The sequence below is a fragment of the Notolepis coatsorum genome (genome assembly GCF_963971535.1).
Source record: "Notolepis coatsorum genome assembly, chromosome: 2".
NCBI classification, from domain to species: Eukaryota; Metazoa; Chordata; class Actinopteri; order Aulopiformes; family Paralepididae; genus Notolepis; species Notolepis coatsorum.
The window spans coordinates 163,947,287-163,969,198 of NC_140166.1; the positions used below are offsets into that span (position 1 = coordinate 163,947,287).

At 47.2% G+C, this 21,912-nt stretch overlaps 1 protein-coding gene across 1 annotated transcript in view; it reads left to right on the plus strand.

Moving 5' to 3' along the window:
- Positions 1-2,762: 2,762 nt before the first annotated feature.
- Positions 2,763-21,912, plus strand: part of zc3h3 (zinc finger CCCH-type containing 3) — a gene marked incomplete at its 5' end in the record, with an annotated part of 242,580 nt that continues 223,430 nt past the window's right edge. Inside the window, 3 exons of the mRNA XM_084308377.1 lie at positions 2,763-2,871; positions 14,678-16,718; positions 18,674-18,852. Coding sequence (XP_084164503.1) covers positions 2,763-2,871; positions 14,678-16,718; positions 18,674-18,852 — 2,329 coding nt within the window. The remainder of the gene's footprint in view (positions 2,872-14,677; positions 16,719-18,673; positions 18,853-21,912) is intronic.

Below are 21,912 nucleotides of genomic sequence, written 5' to 3' on the forward strand. Positions count from 1 at the left end.
GTCAGCATATACCTCCAGTTCCCTCTTGGCGTCTCTGTTGCAGAGATGGTATGCTGCTGAAATGGTCTTGCTGGTGCTGAGCTGTAGGCGCCACTTTTGTAGATAGGCTACTAGGATGTCCATGTCTTGGTTAAGACCGTCCTCCAGTGCCTTCCATGTGGGTCTTCTCAGCATGATGGCAAGATCGTCCGCGTAGCCGTACTTTCTGGATGCTGTGACTGGGAGATCGTAGATGTAAATATTAAACAGCATCGGAGAAAGGACTGACCCCTGTGGGACACCGTTCCTCAGTCTTCTGAGCCTGCTGCGCTGGCCATCGCTGGTGTGTAGGACAAAACTGCGGTTACACAACATCTCCATGATAAACTTCACCATATGCCGATCAGGTACCATCCTCATCAGCTTCAGGTGGAGTCCACGGTGCCAGACAGTATCGTATGCGGCAGGAGCATGGAGCATGGAGACGACAAGTTTTCGAGGCTGTTCATGGCCTCTCGCACCCGGGCAGGAAACCATCACAGCGCCTAATGGCAGCGAAATTCGTCTGGCCCAGGATGATGGTTGACATTGGGGGTTGGGTCAAGACCTGCATGGCATGCCAACGCGCGAAGGTCCATCGACATGTTAAGGCCCCGTTGGAGCGGTTTGATGTCCCTGAGAGGCGTTTTGACCACATCAACGTGGATCTGGTGGAACCCCTTCCTCCCTCCAGGGGGTACACTCACCTTCTGACGATGGTAGACAGGACCACCCGTTGGCCGGAGGCTGTCCCACTCACTGCGACTACTACAGCTGACGTGGCCCGTGCATTCATCAGTACCTGGGTCGCCCGGTTCGGTGTTCCCTCTGATCTTTCCTCTGACCGAGGGGCCCAATTCACTTCCCCGTTATGGACTTCCATTACCCAGCAGTTGGGTGTCTCCCTCCACCGCACTACGGCCTACCATCCACAGGCCAATGGCCTGTGTGAATGTTTTCACCGGTCGATGAAAGCTGCTCTCAAGGCCGATCTCCGAGGCGACAGCTGGGTCGACAGACTTCCTTGGGTGATGCTGGGGCTCCGTACTGCACCTAAGGAGGACCTTCTTTCATCTTCAGCTGAGCTGGTATACAACCAACCCCTCCGTGTCCCAGGGGATTTTCTTCCCTGTGTTACGGCCTCCTGGTCAGCACTGGAACAGCGGGATGCTCTGCTGGACAAGGCCAAGTCTTTCTTGCCCATCCCCACCTCGTGCCACGGCGTTCCAAAGGTGCGTGTCCCGCCTGATCTGCAAGCAGTGGGGTACGTGTTTATCCGCTGCGACGCCCATCGAGGCCCCCTACAGCCACCCTACGATGGTCCTTACCGGGTTGTGAAGGCAGGCGATACGACTAGGGCTGACCTTCGAATTTCTTTTTGGCAATCGAAGCTTCGGGGCCGAGCTTCGATTTTAATTCGAAGCTTTGAATTAAAAAAAAATAATTAAAAAAAAATTTTTAATTTTTTTTTTTTAATTTTTTTTATATCTTATGTTGTGGGACTTGTACAGCACTTTGGTAAACTTTGTTGTTTTTAAATGTGCTCTATAAATAAAGTGGATTGGATTAATGAATTAAGTAGCTCCTTTCGTGACTGTGACGCAGCCAACACGGCTGTGTGATTTAATTCAAGGTGGATCGCTGTTGTCGTTTGAACAACTTCAGATTTCATGGGAACTACCAATCCCCCAAATCAAGAATGTTTAAGATGAATGAAGTAAGATTTTGATTATTTGAAATATGGCCTGTGTAGACTAAACTATGCACAGAATTATGTCAGTCTACAAGGTCCAGCAATGTAGACCTTGTAGACTCCACTACAGACCAATTATCAGTGAATGTTCATGCATTTTTAAGAAGGGCTACTTCCACAAAAAAACAAAGAACTCACCAAAACATCTCAGTAGCACCTTATCTAAATGTTCTATTTCATATATGGAGATTCATATTTATTTATGTATTGCATGCATTTCTACATTTTATTTCCTATTTTGTTTATTCATCCCAGTATCTTTCTTTCTTATGTGTGGAATTCTACAAGGCATTTACATTCACATTTACATTTAGCTGACGCTTTTATCCAAAGCGACTTACAAGTTCTGTACGACAGGTCATCAGGAAGGATACAACTCTATCAGCTGAGTAACAATATTCATCAAAGTGTTGCGTGTTACAGTGTAGGTTAGTTTATTAGGACAAGTGCATGACAGTAAGGTTAGTTAGGGTTAGATTTATTTTATTTTATTTTATTTCAGATAATGGTTGAAGAAGTGCGTCTTTAGTCGACGGCGAAAGATTGGACGGGATTTGGCTGTCCTAACTGGGGTGGGTAGTTCATTCCACCATTGTGGGGCAAGGACTGAGAATAGGCGTGTAGGTGGTGTATATGTGTTTGAGGATGATATCCTTCAAACAGGCAATAGTGATGATATAATTTGGGCAGTGCTGAGCTGGGTTACTTTCCTCCAGTGTATTTGTCCCCCGGCCCCACCCAATGGCCCCATGCACACACACACACACACACACACACACACACACACACACACACACATACACACACACACACCGAAGTAAAAAAAAAAGTAAAAAAAAAATCTGAATTTTTTTTTGAAAAAAAATTAATATTTTTTTTCCCTTTTTTTAAACTTCGTTTTTTTTTTTATGTTCGAAGCTTGTGCCATCGAACAAAGCTTCAAAGCTTCGAAGTATTTAAGACAGCCCTAGATACGACCTTCGTCGTTGACATGGGGGGGAGGGAAGAACGGATCTCGGTGGATCGCCTGAAGCCTGCTCACCTGGATTTGGACCGCCCCATTGAGTTGGCCCAACCGCCCCGCCGCGGTCGCCCCCCTGGTAGGGCAGTCCCGACGCCTACTCTAGCTACGGCGGACCCCCAGACCTGCCGTCCGAGGCCTGTTCAGTGTCAGCCTACTGCTTTACCACTGCCTCGGTTTCCTGTGCCTGCCCAGGGGTACCGGAGTTGTTTTGGGCGGGTCGTCAGAGCCCCTGGACGTTTTTTGGGGCCAGTTCTTGTGAATTCTGGGGGGACGTGTGTAGTGGCTACTGGGACATAATTCACGGCATCCTAGCCTTATGTGGTGTTTACTACATCTCCCGTGATCCTTAGCGGGGGATGACGTAGTTATAAATAGAGACAAATGAAAGAGGAATGGCAGTGTTGTTGTGCGACAGTAGAGCGCGTAATAAAATAGTATTTTTGCATCGGAACACGGCTCCGTTTTCACTATCATTACCGCATTCCTACAATATATTATAAAAAAAAAAATTATTTAAATTTTTTAATTAAAAACGAAGGTTCGAACGTCTGTTCGAAAAACCCTGACGAAGTTTGAATCACTTTATTCAAATTGAGGATTTAGTTTGAGCAATTTTTTTTTTTAATTACTTTTTTTTTATTCTTTTTTTATTAAAAACTAAGGTTCGAACATTCGTTCGAAAAACCCTGACGAAGTTTGAATCACTTTATTCAAATTGAGGATTTAGTTTGAGGATATATATATATATATAAATAAATTATTTTTTATAATTTAAATTTTAAAAATTTTACTTTTATTATTTAAATTTTTTAATTAAAAACGAAGGTTCAAACGTCCGTTCGAAGAACCCTGACGAAGTTTGAATCCCAAAAACAGGCTTCGGGGACAGCCTTACCAAACATTATTTATATTATTCAAATGTCTCTCAAACATGTTCCGTTGTGATGTCACAGTATGATGTCATAATAGAACATTCTAGAACATTTGTGATGTCACAGTATGATGTCATAATAGACATTCTAGAACAGTAAATGTTCTAGAATTGTTGCATATAATTAATACAACACAAATGTTGTGTTCTATATTCATTCTCTCAAGATCTCATTGTGCATCTTGAGACAGGATAGATAGACTGGCTATCCTACAACACATAGACTGAAACCTGCATTTCTCAACCAAGGTGCCTTGCCTACCGGTTTGCTGTGGAAAGGTGAGTGTCCACAACGGATAGCTAGCTGTTCTACTTGAATACTGAATGTTAATATTGAATCAGACAATATTGAATACTGAATGTTAATATCAGACCATATTGAATACTGAATGTTAATTTAGGTTGACAGTTGAGATCATTTGACAGTTGACAGGGGGCTGGAAAGTTGATTTAAAGGGGACATGCATTATAAATGCCCTTTTTCTGTGTTTAGCATGGTTTTATAGTAATACAGGTTAGTATCAATGGGTCTGTGTCTCTAATTACCATATTGACTCATCAGTCTAGTCTCAAGTTCACGAGATCTTCCCTCACTCAACTAAACTGTCCTGATTTGTTTTTTTGTATTTTATTTTTTAATTATTTTTTAAACAAACACATAAACAAACATGACAACACACAATAAGATATACAAACATTAGTTGACAGTGCACATCCAATGAAATCACATTTTAGTTAATTGTCTTACCCTTAATACCTGTTATCTAAAAACCTACACACATATGCTCCAGCTCGTACCCCCCCCTCCCGGACCCCCCATTGGATAATCCATCCATTTTCCCTCGCTCCTAACCAGACATTACCATTATATGCTAGCTTTTATTTTCTCCACCACTTCTAACCACAATGTCATTTTGGATTCATTGAGACCCAAAATTCTTGCTGTAGATATTTCTTGATAGATCACATTGAGATATGTAATAATCCAGACCTTTCGGCAATTTTTTTCCGGTTGGAACCATCGTGATGCTATCAGCTTTTTAGCCACTGTGATACCCGATAAAACCAATCTCTTTAGCTGTGGATGTACTGCACACTCAAAAACGTCATTCAGCAGTAATACAGAGGGGTGTACAGGTATATTCCAAGTTAAGAGATTTGATAATTGCTGGGTCACCTCTTTCCAGAATATCTTAACTGGTGGGCAGTCCCAGTACATGTGCATAAATGTCCCCTCGTCCCCATTTGTACATAAGGAGCATTTGGAGTCTTGTATAAGACCCATTTTTTTCAGTCTTATAGGAGTCAAGTATGTCCTGTGAATATAGTTAAGATTGATTTGTTGATGGTCCGGGTTCCTTGATGTGAGTTGAACATTTGCCCAGGCTTCTTGCCAATCAAAATCACTTTCCAGGTCTGGTATATCCCTCCTCCAGACGGAGTCTAGGTGGAGGGTTTCATATATGAGGACGTTAGTAATTGATGATAAAAATCTGATCTGTCCTGATTTGACGGTTTCTGTGACGTCGACATAGCATTGATCGAAAGGTTATCCTATAACCTAGTTATATGAATACTGGCTGAGCGTCTCGCTCTTCGCCATTATGAGATAACTCCTATCTCCTAGCACCTAATGTGCTCACGAAACAAACAAATGCACTCACATGCACGTGACCAGGCCACGCCCCCGCGTCCCACTATATGAGACCGGACATGGTCACACTCCACCTTCCTCAGAAAGATTTCCATACACGGAAAAACCATCCAAGGGACCTCAGGGCGCTAAGAGCGAGACGCTCAGCCAGTATTCATATAACTAGGTTATAGGATAACCTTTCGTTATATTATCATACTGGCAATCGCGTCTCGCTCTTCGCCATTATGAGATATGGGGCAGAGCAGACGTGTGGCCCGACAAGTGTACCCCCTGAGGGCCCGTAAGCCCCAGCCAGGGAGGAAGGGAGTCGCGTCCACCCGCCCGTCCTAACGAAGGGGGGAGGCAGTCAACTCCACCAAAGTGCGAAAAAAAGGGGGAACCAGACACCCCTGAAAACGCACAGCACAGGCTGCTAGCACACCCCTGCTAGCCCACCAATTAGTGGGACGCAGGAGAGGTCCCAGACCTCAGAACCGCCTGGGAGACAGAACCCCCAGTCACGTCCATGAGGTAAAACCTAACGAAGGGACCCGGGGAGGACCAGAAGGCCGCAGCACAGATGTCCTCCACCGAGGCCCCCCCTAACAGGGCAGCAGCCTTCAATTCCAACACATTGAATGTAGCGCAGACTGGGCAGCATGGTCTTGCCAGCTGCCCCCTACTACATTGGCCCGACACATCCCCCCCATCCCATGAGGGAGGCGCCGGTGAAGACCGTGATGTGTGACAGCCTGCTGCCCACGGGGACCCCGCTGGTGAGGGCACCAGGCCCTCCCCAGAGGACGAGGTCCTCCAGTACTGACATGGGAACCTTCAGCCGCTTCCACATGTTTCTCACCGGGTCCATTTCCATACTGGAAAAAAACCACATCTGTATCTTCCTCATGAAGAGGAGGCCAATAGGGACCACAGCAGCAGGCGCATCACGGACAGCGCTGTAACCGTCCTAGGACGGAACCTCCCGAGCGCGCCAAGAACCACCCACTCGCCGCCGCTCTGAGAGGGATGCCCATATAGACCTTGAGCTTAGAAAAAGCCCAAGTACTCCACCCGTTGACTGGGAAGAGGAGTACTCTACTTCCAGTCTACAGCAAAACCCAGGCTGGTGAGGCACCACCTGCCTGGTATGAGACCTGGCGATCTACCCTGACCGGCCAAGGACCAGAACGTCGTCCAGGGTAGAATAAAATTCGTAACCCCTGATGACGCAGAGGCCCCAGCGCGGTCTCCACGCACTTGGTGAAGATGCGGGAGCCAGAGAGTAGCCGAACGGCAGCCTCTGGTACCCGTACGCTAAGCCCTGCAAAGGAAGCGTAGGTAAGCCCTAGGATGGAAGATCGGGATGCGAATACGCATCCTACAGGTCTATGGAGGTGAACCAGTCCCCCACTTGACAGTGCCTAACAGGCGGGAGACGGTCAACATTCTGAACCTTCCATGGGACAGGTCCAGTATGGGTCTGACCCCCCCCCCCCCCCTCCCGATTTCTCGGGCACCAGAGAATACCGGGAGGAAACGCCACGCATCGCGTCCTCCTTTGGGACCACGACGATGGCTTGCTTCACCAACAGAGATTGGATCTCGTTGGCCTGAGCTGTCACCGCTGCTGACCCCGACAACAGGGTCTGTACCAAACCTGAAAACGGAGGGTGGGGTTGTGCAAACTGCAACACAAGTCCCCGCCTCAGCGTTCTCTCCATCCACCTCGACATATGGCACTCTTGTAGCCATGTGATGATAATCCCAAAGCGCACCCGCCGCCACTTGGCGCTGGTCCGCCAGGAACCGTAGATAGGAGGCCCGGTCCCACCTGCTGTGCGTTGCCAACCCTGGACTCGCCAACCGCGCGAGCAGGGCGTCTCGCGGAGCCGGGTTATTGCACCCCGACACTACCAACGAGGCAATCGCACCCAAGGGGGGACCCCGACACTGCCCGATAGGGTGGGTTCCTACACACCGTAGCCCTGCAGTGATATTACTACCACCCAAACCACGCATGGTCTTCCTGCCATGGGAGGCACTAACGTGATACCTGGCCTGGCGAGGGCGGGCTAGGGGAACTCACGCTGCAACCTCCTGGGCCTCGAGTTCCCCCGCTGACAACCTTTGTCGTTGACAGACACAACACCAGGCTCACCAAACATGTGTGGCGTGGGAGCCACTTGACAGCACAGCATTCTCATAGGCAGACCCAGGCCTAGCCAGCAACTGGGTGTCAGCCCCTGTCCCCATGAGAAGCGAAACGTGGGGCCGCTTGCGCTTCACTGAAGGCACGCGGCCCGCAGCCAAAGGGAACAAATCAGAGCCTGTATCCCGCTGGTGTTGGGGGGGGAGTGACCGGAGAGCGTGCTAGACACAGCTAGACAGCGACGGATTTTTAGGGCGTGCTCATCTAATGTAGCCGATCCCTCGGCCGCCAAGGCTGTCGGCCTTGTGATTACCTGTTGTCTTTGTGCCCAGGGTACCTCAGGCAGGGGAAACATGGCCGCTGGTCGGGGGCCTCGCCACAGCCGCTGGCGAGGCCGCGCCCTCACCTCTGGCTGCGCGGTGTGAGGCGGCGTGGGGTCTAGGTCAAATACCGCCCACGCTCCTGCAGAAACACCAAAAGTCCCTCTGCGGAGAGGGGAGCCCTGAGGAGGGAAAACCTTCTCTCCTCCTCAAGGGGAAACTGTTCCAACCAAAGATGCCTGTGAACAAGCAATTTGAACAATGTTGCCAATCGCTGCTAATTCTATACCGCGGCGGTATAGGCTTTATCAGCCCACCAGCCACCTGCCGGGCCGACTCGCCTCATGGCGTCGGCCGGGCGGGACACCGTTCCACCATGTCAGAGGCAAAGGACTGATGCCACCTGCTTCACTAAGCACGGAACACCAGTGGTGGCTGCAGACCAAAGTCTACTACTAGTGAAGCACTGCCTCACTAGTAGGCATGCAGCAACCTCCACTGTGGTGTGCACCCATGAAGGGGTAAATGAATAAATGAACGAAAACTCTATTAACATATTGCAGAATGGGCTAGCCCATACACACAATTGTTAAGGGGATGCAGACCAGAGAAAAAACACCAGTCCTGTCCACACCAAGGACCCCCATTTTCAATTCATAGATTCACAAAAAGCACACCTGCCCTGAGCCTCAGCCCATCCACCAATGTAAATGGTAAACAAGCCCCCGTTAAACCCCCAACATTAGACACCGATTGACCGTCAGCATGAATGGGTAAGAGGAGGGAAGACCTTTTAGTAAAGACAGCCCTCGGCGGGGAACAAAGGAACGGCGTCCCAGCATTGTAGCATTAGCATTAGCCGCGCGCTCTAGGATAACTGGGAAAACACCCAAAACAGAGTCATGACGACCATGTTTTCCCAAATATCCAATACATCACCAATACATCACTCGGCTGTCTCACGGGACAATGAGCAGTATTACTCATGCTAGTATCAATGCCTGATAACGCAGGCCTTACCTGTGCACGACTTAGCTCGACTGCTAACCGTCGCGCGACGTCCCTCAGTCCGCTGTCACGAGACGAGGAAACTCCAGGACAGGCCCGTTGCGCTGTTTAGGATGTGTCGAGAAGATTCCAGGGGCTGGTGAACTTCTGGCGAATACCCAACATTGTGTAGATTCTCCCTGTGTTTCATAACAGCTTGTTCACGGAGTGCACTGCTACTTCCGTGTTGGAAACAAAAAGAGGAAGGTGGAGTGTGACCATATCCGGCGTCATATAGTGGGACGCGGGGGCGTGGCCTGGTCACGTGCATGTGAGTGCATTTGTTTGTTTCGTGAGCACATTAGGTGCTAGGAGTTATCTCATAATGGCGAAGAGCGAGACGCGATTGCCAGTATGATAATATAACTGCAGTAACGCCCCCTCTATGGTTGTAGTGCAGTGTAACCCGACACTTCCTCAAACGGGTTTTCACAGGCAGAGAACGAGCGAGAGGGAGAGAGAGAGAGAGAGGGACGGCGGGAGGGACTGCATAAGTGTGTAATGTGTGTGCGCCATCTCTCTCCCTTGTCGGAGACACACACATACACACACTTGACTGTGTGTGTGTCGGAGACGTAGGCATAGTGTAACCCGACACTTCCTCAAACAGGGTTTGACAGGCAGAGAACTAGCGAGGAGAGGGAGGGAGACAGAGGGAGAGAGATAGATAGAGAGAGAGAGGGAGAGAGAGAGAGAGAGAGAGAGAGAGAGAGAGAGAGAGAGAGAGAGAGAGAGAGAGAGAGAGAGAGAGAGAGACGGCGGGAGGGACTGCAGAAGTGTGTGTAATGTGCAGGGGCGGACTGGGACACAAATTCAGCCCGGGACATTCAGACGCACCAGCCCGCGCACCGGCCCCGAAACTGGCCCACACAACGGCCGTTATGAAACACTCGTCCAGTATTAAACAACCCAAGGCTGTGGCTAAGGAGTCAACATCAGGGAGACCAATCTACACCCCGCCCCTAGATGTGCACTCGTGCACAGTGCACAGTGCACACACACACACACACACGCACACACACACATATACCGTTACTTCCTGTCATTGGCATACGTTTTCTTTTTTTGAGCCTAGGGATTAAGGATACATGAAGTATTAACTACACCATAATAATATTGAGGTTTTGATCCATAGAAAGGTCTGTGCTACACAATTTCAGTTAGATTCGATTTATTGTCCTTTAATTTTGCACTCATGACATTAGTTGCTTGCCGTTTAATCAACATCGAAAGACCCCCCACTTCCTCCCAGACACCCATTCCAAGAGCCTGTTCGCTGTGTGTCTCTCTCTCTCTCTGTGTGTCTCTCTCTCTCTGTGTCTTTCTGTCTCTGTCTGTCTGTCTGTCTGTCTGTCCCCCAATTAAACTGTCCTACTCTACATCACCAGCATGTTTCGCAGCAAGTCACTTGTTTTAGTTTTTTAATTCTAGCTTTTTCAGCTCCACCATTTCTTTTTTTTACAGGGGCCAATTTCGAATTGCATATCATTCTTGGTTGACACTGAAGTTAGTAAAATATTCCATCCAAATTATGAAAAAGCTTTCTTGATGGAGAAATAGTGTATCAAAAATCTGAAAGAAGGAAAGATAGCCTACTGTTTGAAATTCTCAGTTGTTAGATTACTGCTTCCCTCTGCTGATCAGCTCTTCCACCTTAGAGCTATATCTCAAGGCAGCCTCGAACCCAGCATCTCCTGCATTGGTGACGAGCGCAATCTCCGCTACGCCACCTGACCGCCCTTTACACGGACATGTTTGTATGTTGCACGGTACTTCCTGAACAGTACTTCCTGTAAACAAACAGTCAACGTGATCACACGCTCTCCGTCTCTTATTATATGTGAACTAAAGAGTGTATACAAGGTTTACACAACAGCCCCCACACCCTTTTTTTATTTTATTTGTACCTGTACTACCTGCTGTCAGCTGTTATCTCTCTCTGTGAGCTTGATTAGCTAGCGTTAGCTCCGCGGCTAATCTTAGATTACCCTGAATTAAATCATTGACTAGGTTCTAAAACATTGGAGTAGTTTTCACTGCACATAGAAGCAGCCAAACAGCGGGAGCATTTCGGGAATATATGGCCAAAACTCAGGCAATTTCGAGCCCTTAAGGAATCAAATAGTCTGCCATGGCTACATGCGTGGCGCTAACGTTATGCGCAACTGTAGGAAACACCTGGCAGCGATAAGAGGAATCTATAGTCACGGAGGCATGCGATTCCAGGAATCGGACAATTAGGAACCGGCTCCCAACGGGAACCGTTTTCGATCCCCATGCCTACCCGCCATCTGGCGGACCGACCTCTCAGTGTCACTCGCCAAACCGAAAATCTCCAATTTCGTGCCCTGCGCACACACACTATTGTCACCTATGTGTGTCGTAGCGCTCTGGGTAGTGTATCTGTAGTAGAGTGCTGTATAGGCTACATCATCTGGACGGACTGTTTCTGTGCGAGCAAGCATGCATACTATGGAATTTAATCCTGCCCGCCCCCTCCCTTGCCTGATCATGGCATTTAGTGAAATTATGCTACTGCTCTAAGGGGTGAGCCCCCCTAAAGGTCTGATGCTAGAACCGCCCCTGGTGCAAGCAAAGCCTGTAGGATCATCAGAGACCCCAGCCACCCCAAACATGCTCTATTGAGAGCATTTTAACATACTCCATCACAGCAATGACAGCATGGTATGCAAACTGCACAGAATATGAAAGAAAATCCCTCCAGAGAGTCATAAACACCTGCCAAAAAATCATCGGTGTCCCCCTGCCCACACTGGATGACATCTTCAGAAAGCGCTGCGCCGCTGCCTCCTCAGAGCTAGCAGCATCCTGAAGGATGAAACACACCACTCTCACCACCTCTTCTCCCTGTTACCATCTGTGAGGCGATAAAGGGCCTTCAAAGCCTGCACCTCCAGGCTGCAGAACAGCTTCTTCCCGAGAGCCATCACTGAACTGAACAATCCCCCCTGTGCGTTTAGACAACACTATTTGGGACGCGTCTATGCGAATACCAACGCAGTTGTGCGATTTGCTAATCTGATTGGCCACTGACGTTTCTGGCCATGTGACATGTGCGCCCAATCGCGTGACGAGCTGTGTCTTTGCCCATTTCCACGTCGAAAAGCCTGCAAACTACCTGGCGTTCTATTGCCATGCTCTAAGACAAACTCTAACCTTAACCAACTTCGAAAGAGTGCCTAAGCTTAACCGTCGAAAGAACTTGCCGTCACACGATTGGTGCACATGTCACATGACCAGAAACGTCAGTGGCCAATCAGATTCGCAACACGCACAACTGCGTTGGTATTAGAATATAGGCATTTGGATTTGGGACAGACCACACAGGCTATTTCCATATTATTAGGCTATTACTTCACATAAAATATCATGTCTAAATGTATGTATCATAACGTTACCCTGGTATTATGGTATAGATCTGTATTTATGTATTTTATTCATAACGTTATACATATTCGTTAACGTTAGATCGTGCATGGCTTTTACATTGATAAAATGTACTTGTCACGTGGTTCCGTTCTCCATTCTTCACATCAAAAACGAAAAACGAACTATCAAAACGTACACGGACCAAAATCGGCCCATTATTTACACATTTTTTCCATTTGATTCTGACACCAAAATACGAAAAACAGCTCCGTATTTCAGTTTTTCCCCGTTTTTTTGGACAGTGTATTACATCATCTAAGACAGCCTATTCCCGTCGCTGCTTGATGACGATTACATTTAGACGTGTGGCGTGGACCCTGATGTAAACAAGACAAAACGTCTTTCTCTCGTCTGCATCCCCATAATTAACAATTGTATGTATTGAGCCGTACTGTAAGTGTAACGTTTGCATTCATTCATCCAGGTAAACATGGAGGAGAAAGATGCTTTGAAAAGGCAAATTGAACTATTACAAAGTAAGTTGTTGTTGTTGTTGTTGTTGTTGTTGTTGTTGTTGTTGTTGTTGTTGTTGTTGTTGTTGTTGTTGTTGTTGTTGTTGTAAAGCTTCGGTAAAGACATGTTATGCACAGAGTATCTTACAGACTAGTAGAGTACCAGCTGCCATGTAACGTTAGGTGTGCTGCTCAACACGTATTTGATCATCACATGGGAGCTAATGCTAGTACCTAGCTGTTATAGTTATGTCTATTTTTAAATGCCATGGCTGTTCCCTTGATTTATTGTTCGTCAGTCCTCCTAATAGTTCTGTAACCGTATCAACTGTAAATATATAACTTGTTATATTATTCTCTCATACTGTCACTTAATGAATGAATGAGAACTTTATTTAACTGATTGCAGAATGGGTACAATACAGTACGGCTCAATACACACAATTGTTAAGGGGATGCAGACCAGAGAAAGACGTTTTTCTTGTTTACATAAGGGTCCCCTATTCATATTGACATTTATGACATACACAACATACATGACATGTATGGCATATAGGGACATACAGGTATTTAGTACTGATACATTTGTGACATAAACGGTATTCAAATATACAGTACTGTTACCCATAGATCCTGACAGAGTATGATGGGGAGGGGACTGTACATTAGGAGGGGGTGGGTGGGTGGGTGGGAGAGAAATATACATACGGTGGGGAGGAGACTGTACATTTGGAGGAGGGGGTGGGTGGGTGGGAGAGAAATATACATACGGCGGGGAGAGAATATATACATGCAGTGGGGAGGAGACTGTCTATTAGGAGGGGGTGGGAGGTTTCGAATTGCAGCCTCCCGTAGGTGCTCTTTAAGAGCGATTTTGAATGTGGGTAGGGATTCACATTCCTTTACAGCTTTGGGTAGGGCGTTCCACATTGATGTGGCATAATTGCAAAACGTGTTTAGTCCCTTGTTTGAGCCGAATCTGGGTTTAATATGATTTGTTGAGCTTCCTCTGGTGTTGTGGTCGTGGTATTCACTGACCTTTGGGAAGTATTTTGACATGTACATGGGTACCTTAGTCGTATAGTATCTTGTAGACCAGGCCCATTGCAAGTTGCTGTACTATGTCGTCTACTCTAAGCCATCCTAGGTTGTCAAAGTTGGCAGGGGTGAGGTGGGTTCTAGGGGTAAGGTCAAGTAGTAGTCTGACCAGTTTGTTTTGTGATGTTTGTAATCTTGTTTTTAGCGCCTTTGAGGTGCTTTGGTACCTGAGGTGCAAGCATAGTCGTAGTACCCTTGAATGAGTGCTCCTGCCAGAGTCTTCAGGGTGTTCTTGTTTACCAGAGAGGAGATCCGGTACAAGAATCTAGTTTGTTGGTTGACTTAAGTAGGTAATTTCATCTTTCCTTGCGACAATATTGTCACCCACTGTAACTGAGAAGCCGTCGGTCTTGCTGAGTTTGTTATTTGAACCGAAGACAATGGACTCTGTTTTGCCCATGTGTAATGATAGTTTGTTATCAGCGAGCCATATGCAGATTTTGCCTAGTTCCGAGCTGAGGGTTTTTTCAACCTGTAACTTGTTCTTGTCAGAGACCAGCAGGGCTGAGTCGTCCGCAAACAGGAACAAGTTGCAGTCACAAGCTGACAACATGTCATTTGCATAAATTAGGGACAGTAGCGGTCCTGACCGTCCTAGTATACTTCCTTGTGGAACACCACATGTTCTCTCCCCTCCAGGTAGGATTGCATCCAGCTCACTGATAAACTATCAAAACCAATTGCTTTTAGCTTGTCAATTAGAATGGAGTGATTGACAGTGTCGAAGGCCTTTTGTAGGTCCAGCATGACCATGCCACAGTATTTCACTGGCTAAATCTTTCTCTCTTTCAACTCATAGATCTAATCAACGACCACAAGAGTGTCCATGGCAATGCGCCTTCTGCTAGAGCTGACCAGTGGCAGTCAGCAAGGACGGTGTCGGACAGAGGCAGGGGTCAAAGCTCATCCTTCACGCGACCACACAGGTCCAGAGGAGAACCGTACGTTCCGCAACCTCCTGGACATTGGCGGAAGACCTACTCTCTCAGCAACAAGACCTCCCAGCTCTCTTTAGACGCTGCTCGCTCCTCTTCCATCACGTCGTCTAACGACGTCCAGGCGGTCGGCACATCTCACGGCGGCGTCTCACTTCCCGGTCGAAGCACCGCCAACCCTGCCGGGAGAGGGACCGGCGGTGACGGAGCGGCCACGGTGCCATCGGGGCAGAAAGCAGAGCAGGGGATTGGATTTGTTTCGACAGACGGCGTCACCCAGAGAGGAAGCGGACACGGGGCTCGGATTAGGAGTTCAGACTCGACAGCAATGAGAGCACCGGAAAACCCTCAGCGGAGACGGATCGGAGTTGTTGAACATAGGCCTGCAGGGACGACCGTGGTCCCACCTGGGGGGAAGGAACCTGCCTCGGTACGGGCCCCAGCCTCCTCAGTACAGGCCCCAGCCTCCTCAGTACAGGCTCCAGCCTCCTCAGTACAGGCCCCAGCCTCCTCAGTACAGGCCCCAGATTCCTCAGTAGAGGCCCCAGCCTCCTCAGTAGTGGCCCCAGCCTCCTCAGTACAGGCCCCAGCCTCCTCAGTACAGGCCCCAGCCTCCTTAGTAGAGGCCCCAGCCTCCTCAGTACAGGCCCCAGCCTCCTCAGTACAGGCCCCAGCCTCACTAGAGGCCCCAGCCTCCTCAGTACAGGCCCCAGCCTCCTCAGTAGAGGCCCCAGCCTCCTCAGTAGAGGCCCCAGCCTCCTCAGTAGAGTCCCCAGCCTCCTCAGTAGAGGCCCCAGCCTCCTCAGTAGAGTCCCCAGCCTCCTCAGTACAGGCCCCAGCCTCCTCAGTAGAGGCCCCAGCCTCCTCAGTAGAGGCCCCAGCCTCCTCAGTAGAGTCCCCAGCCTCCTCAGTACAGGCCCCAGCCTCCTCAGTAGAGGCCCCAGCCTCCTCTGTACAGGCCCCAGCCTCCTCAGCCAAGACCAACACCTCTGCTAGAGTACAGAGCGGCACCCAGCTACAGATCAAACCTCACCTGCCAGCGAAAACTACTAGCACCGTGGTTAAGCAGACGGCTACCACGTCGGCCCCTAGTAATGTCACAGCTATCAAATCCACCCCACCTCTCCCGATATCTCTCCCTGCTCAGCCCAGTGCACCACAACAACAATCCCTTGTCGGCTCCGAGTTGAAGCCTCCACCGCTGGCCCAGCAGCTCACCTCCTCGAGATCCAAGTTCACCTGGGTGAAGAGACGGGACAACCAGGCGGCGGCAGGAGGTCCCAGGCCGGCTAAGTTCGCGTCTCAGTCCTCGGCCAAATCCACCGGCTCTACTCCCCCCACCGCTCCGGTTTCATACGCCGGAGGAGCCGACGTCAGCCCGTCCACGGCGCCCAAGAGAACCCCCGGCAAGAAGACGCAGCGCAGGCTCAGTCCAGGAGCCCTCAAGACCTCCAAGTACACCTGGGTGTCATCTTCTGCACCACCGGGCCAAGCCAAGCTGTCCCGCAGGCCCCTGTCTCCCAGAGCTTTGGCCATTGCGCAAAAAACGTTGGAGAAGGGAGAGTGCACGAAGAAGCTCAAACTGTCACCGGCTCAATCTGCGAAACAGAGGAAGGGTACGGGGGCCTCTTCTTCCACGACCAGCGCAGGTGGTAGTCGTTACCGCTGGAAGGCAGGGGGGGGACAGAGCGCCTCCGGTACGGGGGTAGGCGGGGGGGCCGCAGCGGCGGCCCGTCGCGGGTCTGCCTTCCACTGGCGCTCTGACAAGAGCGGTAAAGGGGTGAGAGGAGGGTTGAGTGTCCCTCTGCCTGTGGGTCAGCGTGCCTCTGTCCAACCCTCCTCTTCTTCACCTGGTGGTTTCAAGCTCCGCAGCAGGATGAAGATTATCAGGAGGCCTGCTAACAGGTGAGGAAGGAGAGCGTAATCACACACTCTGATTTATATTATTATTGTATTCTTCTTTTGCCCTCGTTCCACTTTTAAAGGCGAATGACGCTCAATTTAACATGTTATTCCTTCCTATGGCCTAAGATGGTCCAATATATTTTTGAGAACGTGAACATCTCTCACCCATAAATCTGAAGTAAGATTGAAAATGAGATGTTAATTGTTGAAATACCATCTGAGCTCTAATATGATAATTATACCATTCATCTCTTTTTAAGCAGCCTACCCAGTTTAAGCAATCCTACATTTTGTCAATAGGTGGCAGCAAAGTATGATTTTCCAGTATGTAGATTCATTCTTTGATGTAGTCGTGCTACCCTGTGCTAATCGAAGGTTGTTTGTGTGTTTTTGTATGTGGATAGTTCATAGATCATGTTTGTAATGTTATAGGCCCATTAGTGTCCTGTAGTTGACCAGGGTGGGAACTTAAAGGGGCACTTCACCAAACAACAATGCTGATTTATTTTTGCACATAATCTCACACATGTCCAAAACCTCTGAAACAGTTCTGCACACGTTAATTTAGTTTGACAGTTATTGAGAGTAAATTCTCTTCTCTATCATGTTTGGCTGGTTGTAGGGTTATCAATATGATTGTTATCATATGGCATCAGGATCATGTTGTGATTATTGTGATATTGTGATATTATTCTGTCTCAATTCTTTCATTAACAACCAACCACTCCAATTTCCGGTTGGGGGGGGGGGGGGGGGGGGGGGGGGGGGGGTTGGTTTGATATCACACTTTACATTATCATGCAGTTCAATGAATGGATTTGATTTGATTACGGATACCCATTAGCTGGTGCCATAGCAACCAGCTAGCAGCTAGTCTTCCTGGGGTCCACACAAAAGCGGGGGTGTGGAGGTCCTCCCCCAGGAAAGGTTGAGCGTCAAACACTTCATTTCCTGCATACTGGTGGTGTACTTTTGGTGTAAAAGGCCTTTTATTTATGTAAAGGAAAAGACAACATTCAGGTACCCGCTGACACACATATAATGGAATATGAATAGAATAGAATAGAAATCCTTTAATAATCCAGAGGGAAATTTCGGCACTACAGATCACTCACATTGAACAACAATAAACATTTAGGTAGTCAATAGGACTAAAATAAGAATAAGAATATAATAATATAAAAAATAAGAATAAAGAATAAAATACGGTCCCGGATATACATTCTGGTATGTATATACATTCTAAAATCTTAAATATACAACTATCCAGCCAAAAATATACAGTAAAATGTACAGTAATAAGTGTGAAAATGCAAAGTGTTGTAAATGTAAAGATTTCGCCAGGCTGTACTGTCACCATGTGCTCAGTGATGCAGTGAGGCACAGTGATGCATTATATAATGCAGTAAGGCTCTGAGATAGTCGGTTAATTAAGGATATATAAATGTTTTGACCCCCTTATTTTGTTTACCTCTTTTGGGGAGGGGGTTGTCTTTCATATTAGCTATATCTTTTGAGGAGGATACATTTTCCTCTTCTCAATATCGAGGGGGACATGTCCCCTGCAATCCCCCCTAAATCTACACCTATGCTCCTAACACACACACTACAGGTCACTTTAAACACAAAATAAAAGGTCACTTTTAAAAACAGAACTATGTTTTTGTATAGTATAGTTAGTATAGCTAGTATAGTATAGTTAATAGTTATATATAGTATAACTGTATATTGTATAGTAGTGTATATAGGACTCATTACCTTTTAATTCGTAAGCATAGCATTGTATTGTATTATACTTAGTACTTTTTATCATGTCTATTTTATTATCTATTCTATTTTATTCTATTATTATTTGCACAGTCAAGGCGGGCATGGCCACCTTCATTTCACTACATGTCTCGTGTATGTGACGAATAAACCTCTTGAATCTTGAATCTGGTCTGTGGTCCTCGCAGTGGGTTGGAGAGGAGGACCAGTCCCCCAGCAGCAGTGGCCAGCAGCAGGTACACCCTCCTGATGCGGACGCACCCCTCCACCAGGAGCCCCACGAGCGTGAAGAGGACCCCGCCCAGGGAGCTGGTGTCTTTCGGCCGACACAAGCTGCGCCGTCTGTCCCTCGCCTCCTCCAGGATAGGTAAGAGACGCAGACCTGAGACTAGGGATGGGTACCGAATCTGGTACTTTTAACACATTGACCGCCAGCAGCAGGGGGCGCTGATACCCCATTCATCGCCAGGTCTTTATTCAAGACAGATTGTTTTTTCATCCGTACATTTCCGTTTTATACCGTTTTGAATAGAGTATGGTTTGGGTGTTTTTCAGTAATTCCAGGAAAAATAAGAGAAAAAGGCATTTTACTGTAATCCAGTCATCACGTTGTAATTTTTCGGCTGATTATCTAATCATCCTGAAATCAACGCTAGATCATAATTATTATCCTTCCTCGTGCACGCATGCAATGTTGTTTAGACTGGCGCGCTACTCCCCCCCTACTCCCACCCAACGGCAAACAGCCATACACGTCCACACAGATAGCTGTGATCGGGGTAGAAATAAATGTCAGATCAACGATCAAATTTATATATAATGTTCTTACCTTGTATCTGATGTAATGCAAAAGTGATAATCCAAATATCTGATTGCAATTCCAAATAATGCTCGTGGAGGTCTGTACCACACTACCGACAGTTTCATAATGACGGGCGGGCGGAGTTACTGTTCGATGCCATCGTTGTATAGAACTGGCTGGCCTGAGTATTTAAACCCCGCCCGCCCGGCTCAGATTGGCTCCTAAAACACAACAGCCCATTTTCAATGAGATGCAATAGCTCCGCCTGGCAGTAGAGGGCGGTGTTGACCGTCTGCCAGCTCAGACAGGCTTGGAAGGGTATACCAGAGGCTGCAGCTATGAATTATGAATAGATATAGCGAATAAACGAAATAACGATCCCAAAAACGAGCCGCAAGGCTAGGGCTGGGCGATATGGCAAAAAATCATATTGTGATAACGATATGATAATGTTATCATATTTCTCGATATCGATAATTATCGAAATTGTTATAATTTATATCCCGCGATCGAAGCTGTCTGTGTGGAATGTGTGTGTGCTGTTTCCCATTGGTCCCATCGCAGCACGGAGGGGCGCCCCGCTACAAGCCCCCTTTCATGCGTGCATGAGGAGACATAATAACTATAATCTAGCATTGATTTCAGGAAGATTCGATAATCAGGCGAAAAATGGCAACATGATGGAACGTGAAGTGGATTTAACTAAAGGGCTGTTTTCGTGTCTTTTCCTGGGATTACTCAGAATCACTCAAACTATACTCATATTCACCACGGTATAAAACGGAAATGTACAGATGAAAAAATAATCCGTTTTTTGCATGTTGACCAGAAGAAACTCACTGACAATCGACAACGTTATTAGATCCATAGCTATAATATTTAATATAGTTTTAGCACTCGCAAACACTGCATTCTCTCCATTGAACAAAGCGCTGGCACAAACAGCCATACCCCCCACAGCGACCTCCGGCGGTCAATGTGTTAAGGGTATCGACCGAATCACGTCGGTACTACCGAGTACCGATTCACGTGAGATCCACCGGTGCCACATTTCGGTACTATAAGATATATATATATATTTTTAAAGTCCGATGATGTCGGGCGCCCCAGTGGCGAACCACATAGCGCGCTCAGCCGCGACACGGCCGACCCGGGTTCGATTCCCGGGTCGTTATTTGCCGAATGTCTTCCCCCCACTCTGTCTCCCATTCCTCCTCTATCTCTAACTACTGGACTGCCCAGTAGAAATAAAGCGATAAAAACGGCAAAAAATAAATATATAAAAAAAAAAAGGTCCGATGATGTCAACGCTTCGTTTACCGCAAAACTAAACCTATGAAGTGTGCCGCACGTTCACACGCACAATACACACTTACCTAGGATTTGACTTGATTCAACAACAAAGCAGTCGGGGCAATGGCAAGCCGAAAACGGTCGCAAGTGTGGTTACACTTTACAAAGCTAGATGCAGACAACGCTCGCTGCAATATTATATATATTATATATATATTAACAAATTGTTCTAAATAAATAATAATGATAATGATCATAATAATTTGAAGTTTGGACACATTTTTTACAACTGAGGTAGGTAGATAAGATTTTTTGAGACTAAAGTACAGAAAAAAGGTACCGTTGGGGTACCGGTATCGGTTCAAATGTGAACGGTATCCAACCCTACCTGAGACCAACATCTCTTCTTCTGTGGTTTATGTTTAGATTCTTCTAAATGAAAATTATACACTGGACACCATTTACTGTAAGAAAACAAAAAGGTCATGACTGTCTGTGCACTTCCTCTTTTGTTTTTTCTTTAAATGCTCCATCACGTGACAATGAATCAATAATAATACATCAGATTTATATAGCGCTTTTCCTAATGCTCAAAGGCACTTTACAAAACAAACAATACAATACAATACAGTTTTAGTAGAGCAAATAAAAAATAATTATATAAGAAAGGTGAGAAAGGAAGGAGTTCAAGGCTTAAAGGCAAGGGTAAAAAGGTGGGTTTTGAGGGCTTTTTTAAATGAGTGTGTCTGTGTCTGCATGACGGATATGGTTGGGAAGGGCGTTCCAGAGTGTGGGGGTAGCTGCAGCGAAGGCCCTGTCAATAATCACAGGTGCGGGTCCACAGCCTGACTATACATGTGTCGTGTGACATGAAGCTTATACTCGGATGATACATGTTTCAATAGACAACTTTCATACAAAGATCATAGATATTCACGAATTATCTTAAATCTTTCCCATTCTTTTATTTGGTAAATGGTAAATGGACTGCATTTATATAGCAGGTTTAATCCAAAGCGCTTTACAACTTATGCCTCATATTCACCCATTCACTCACACATTCACACACCCGACGGCGGAGGTGACCATGCAAGGTGCCAACCTGCTCATCGGGAGTAGTTAGGGCTTAAGTGTCTTGCTCAAGGACACTTCGACGCACTGCCGGGAGGAGCTGGTATCGAACCTTCCGATTACCAGACGACTGCTCTACCTCCTGAGCCACATTTGGGTGTGTGTGTGTGTGTGCGTGTGTGTGTGTCTGTGTTACAGGCCTGTAGAGACTAACACACAGAGACGTGAGTCATGTTTATTATTTTCCTGCTCATTTTCATA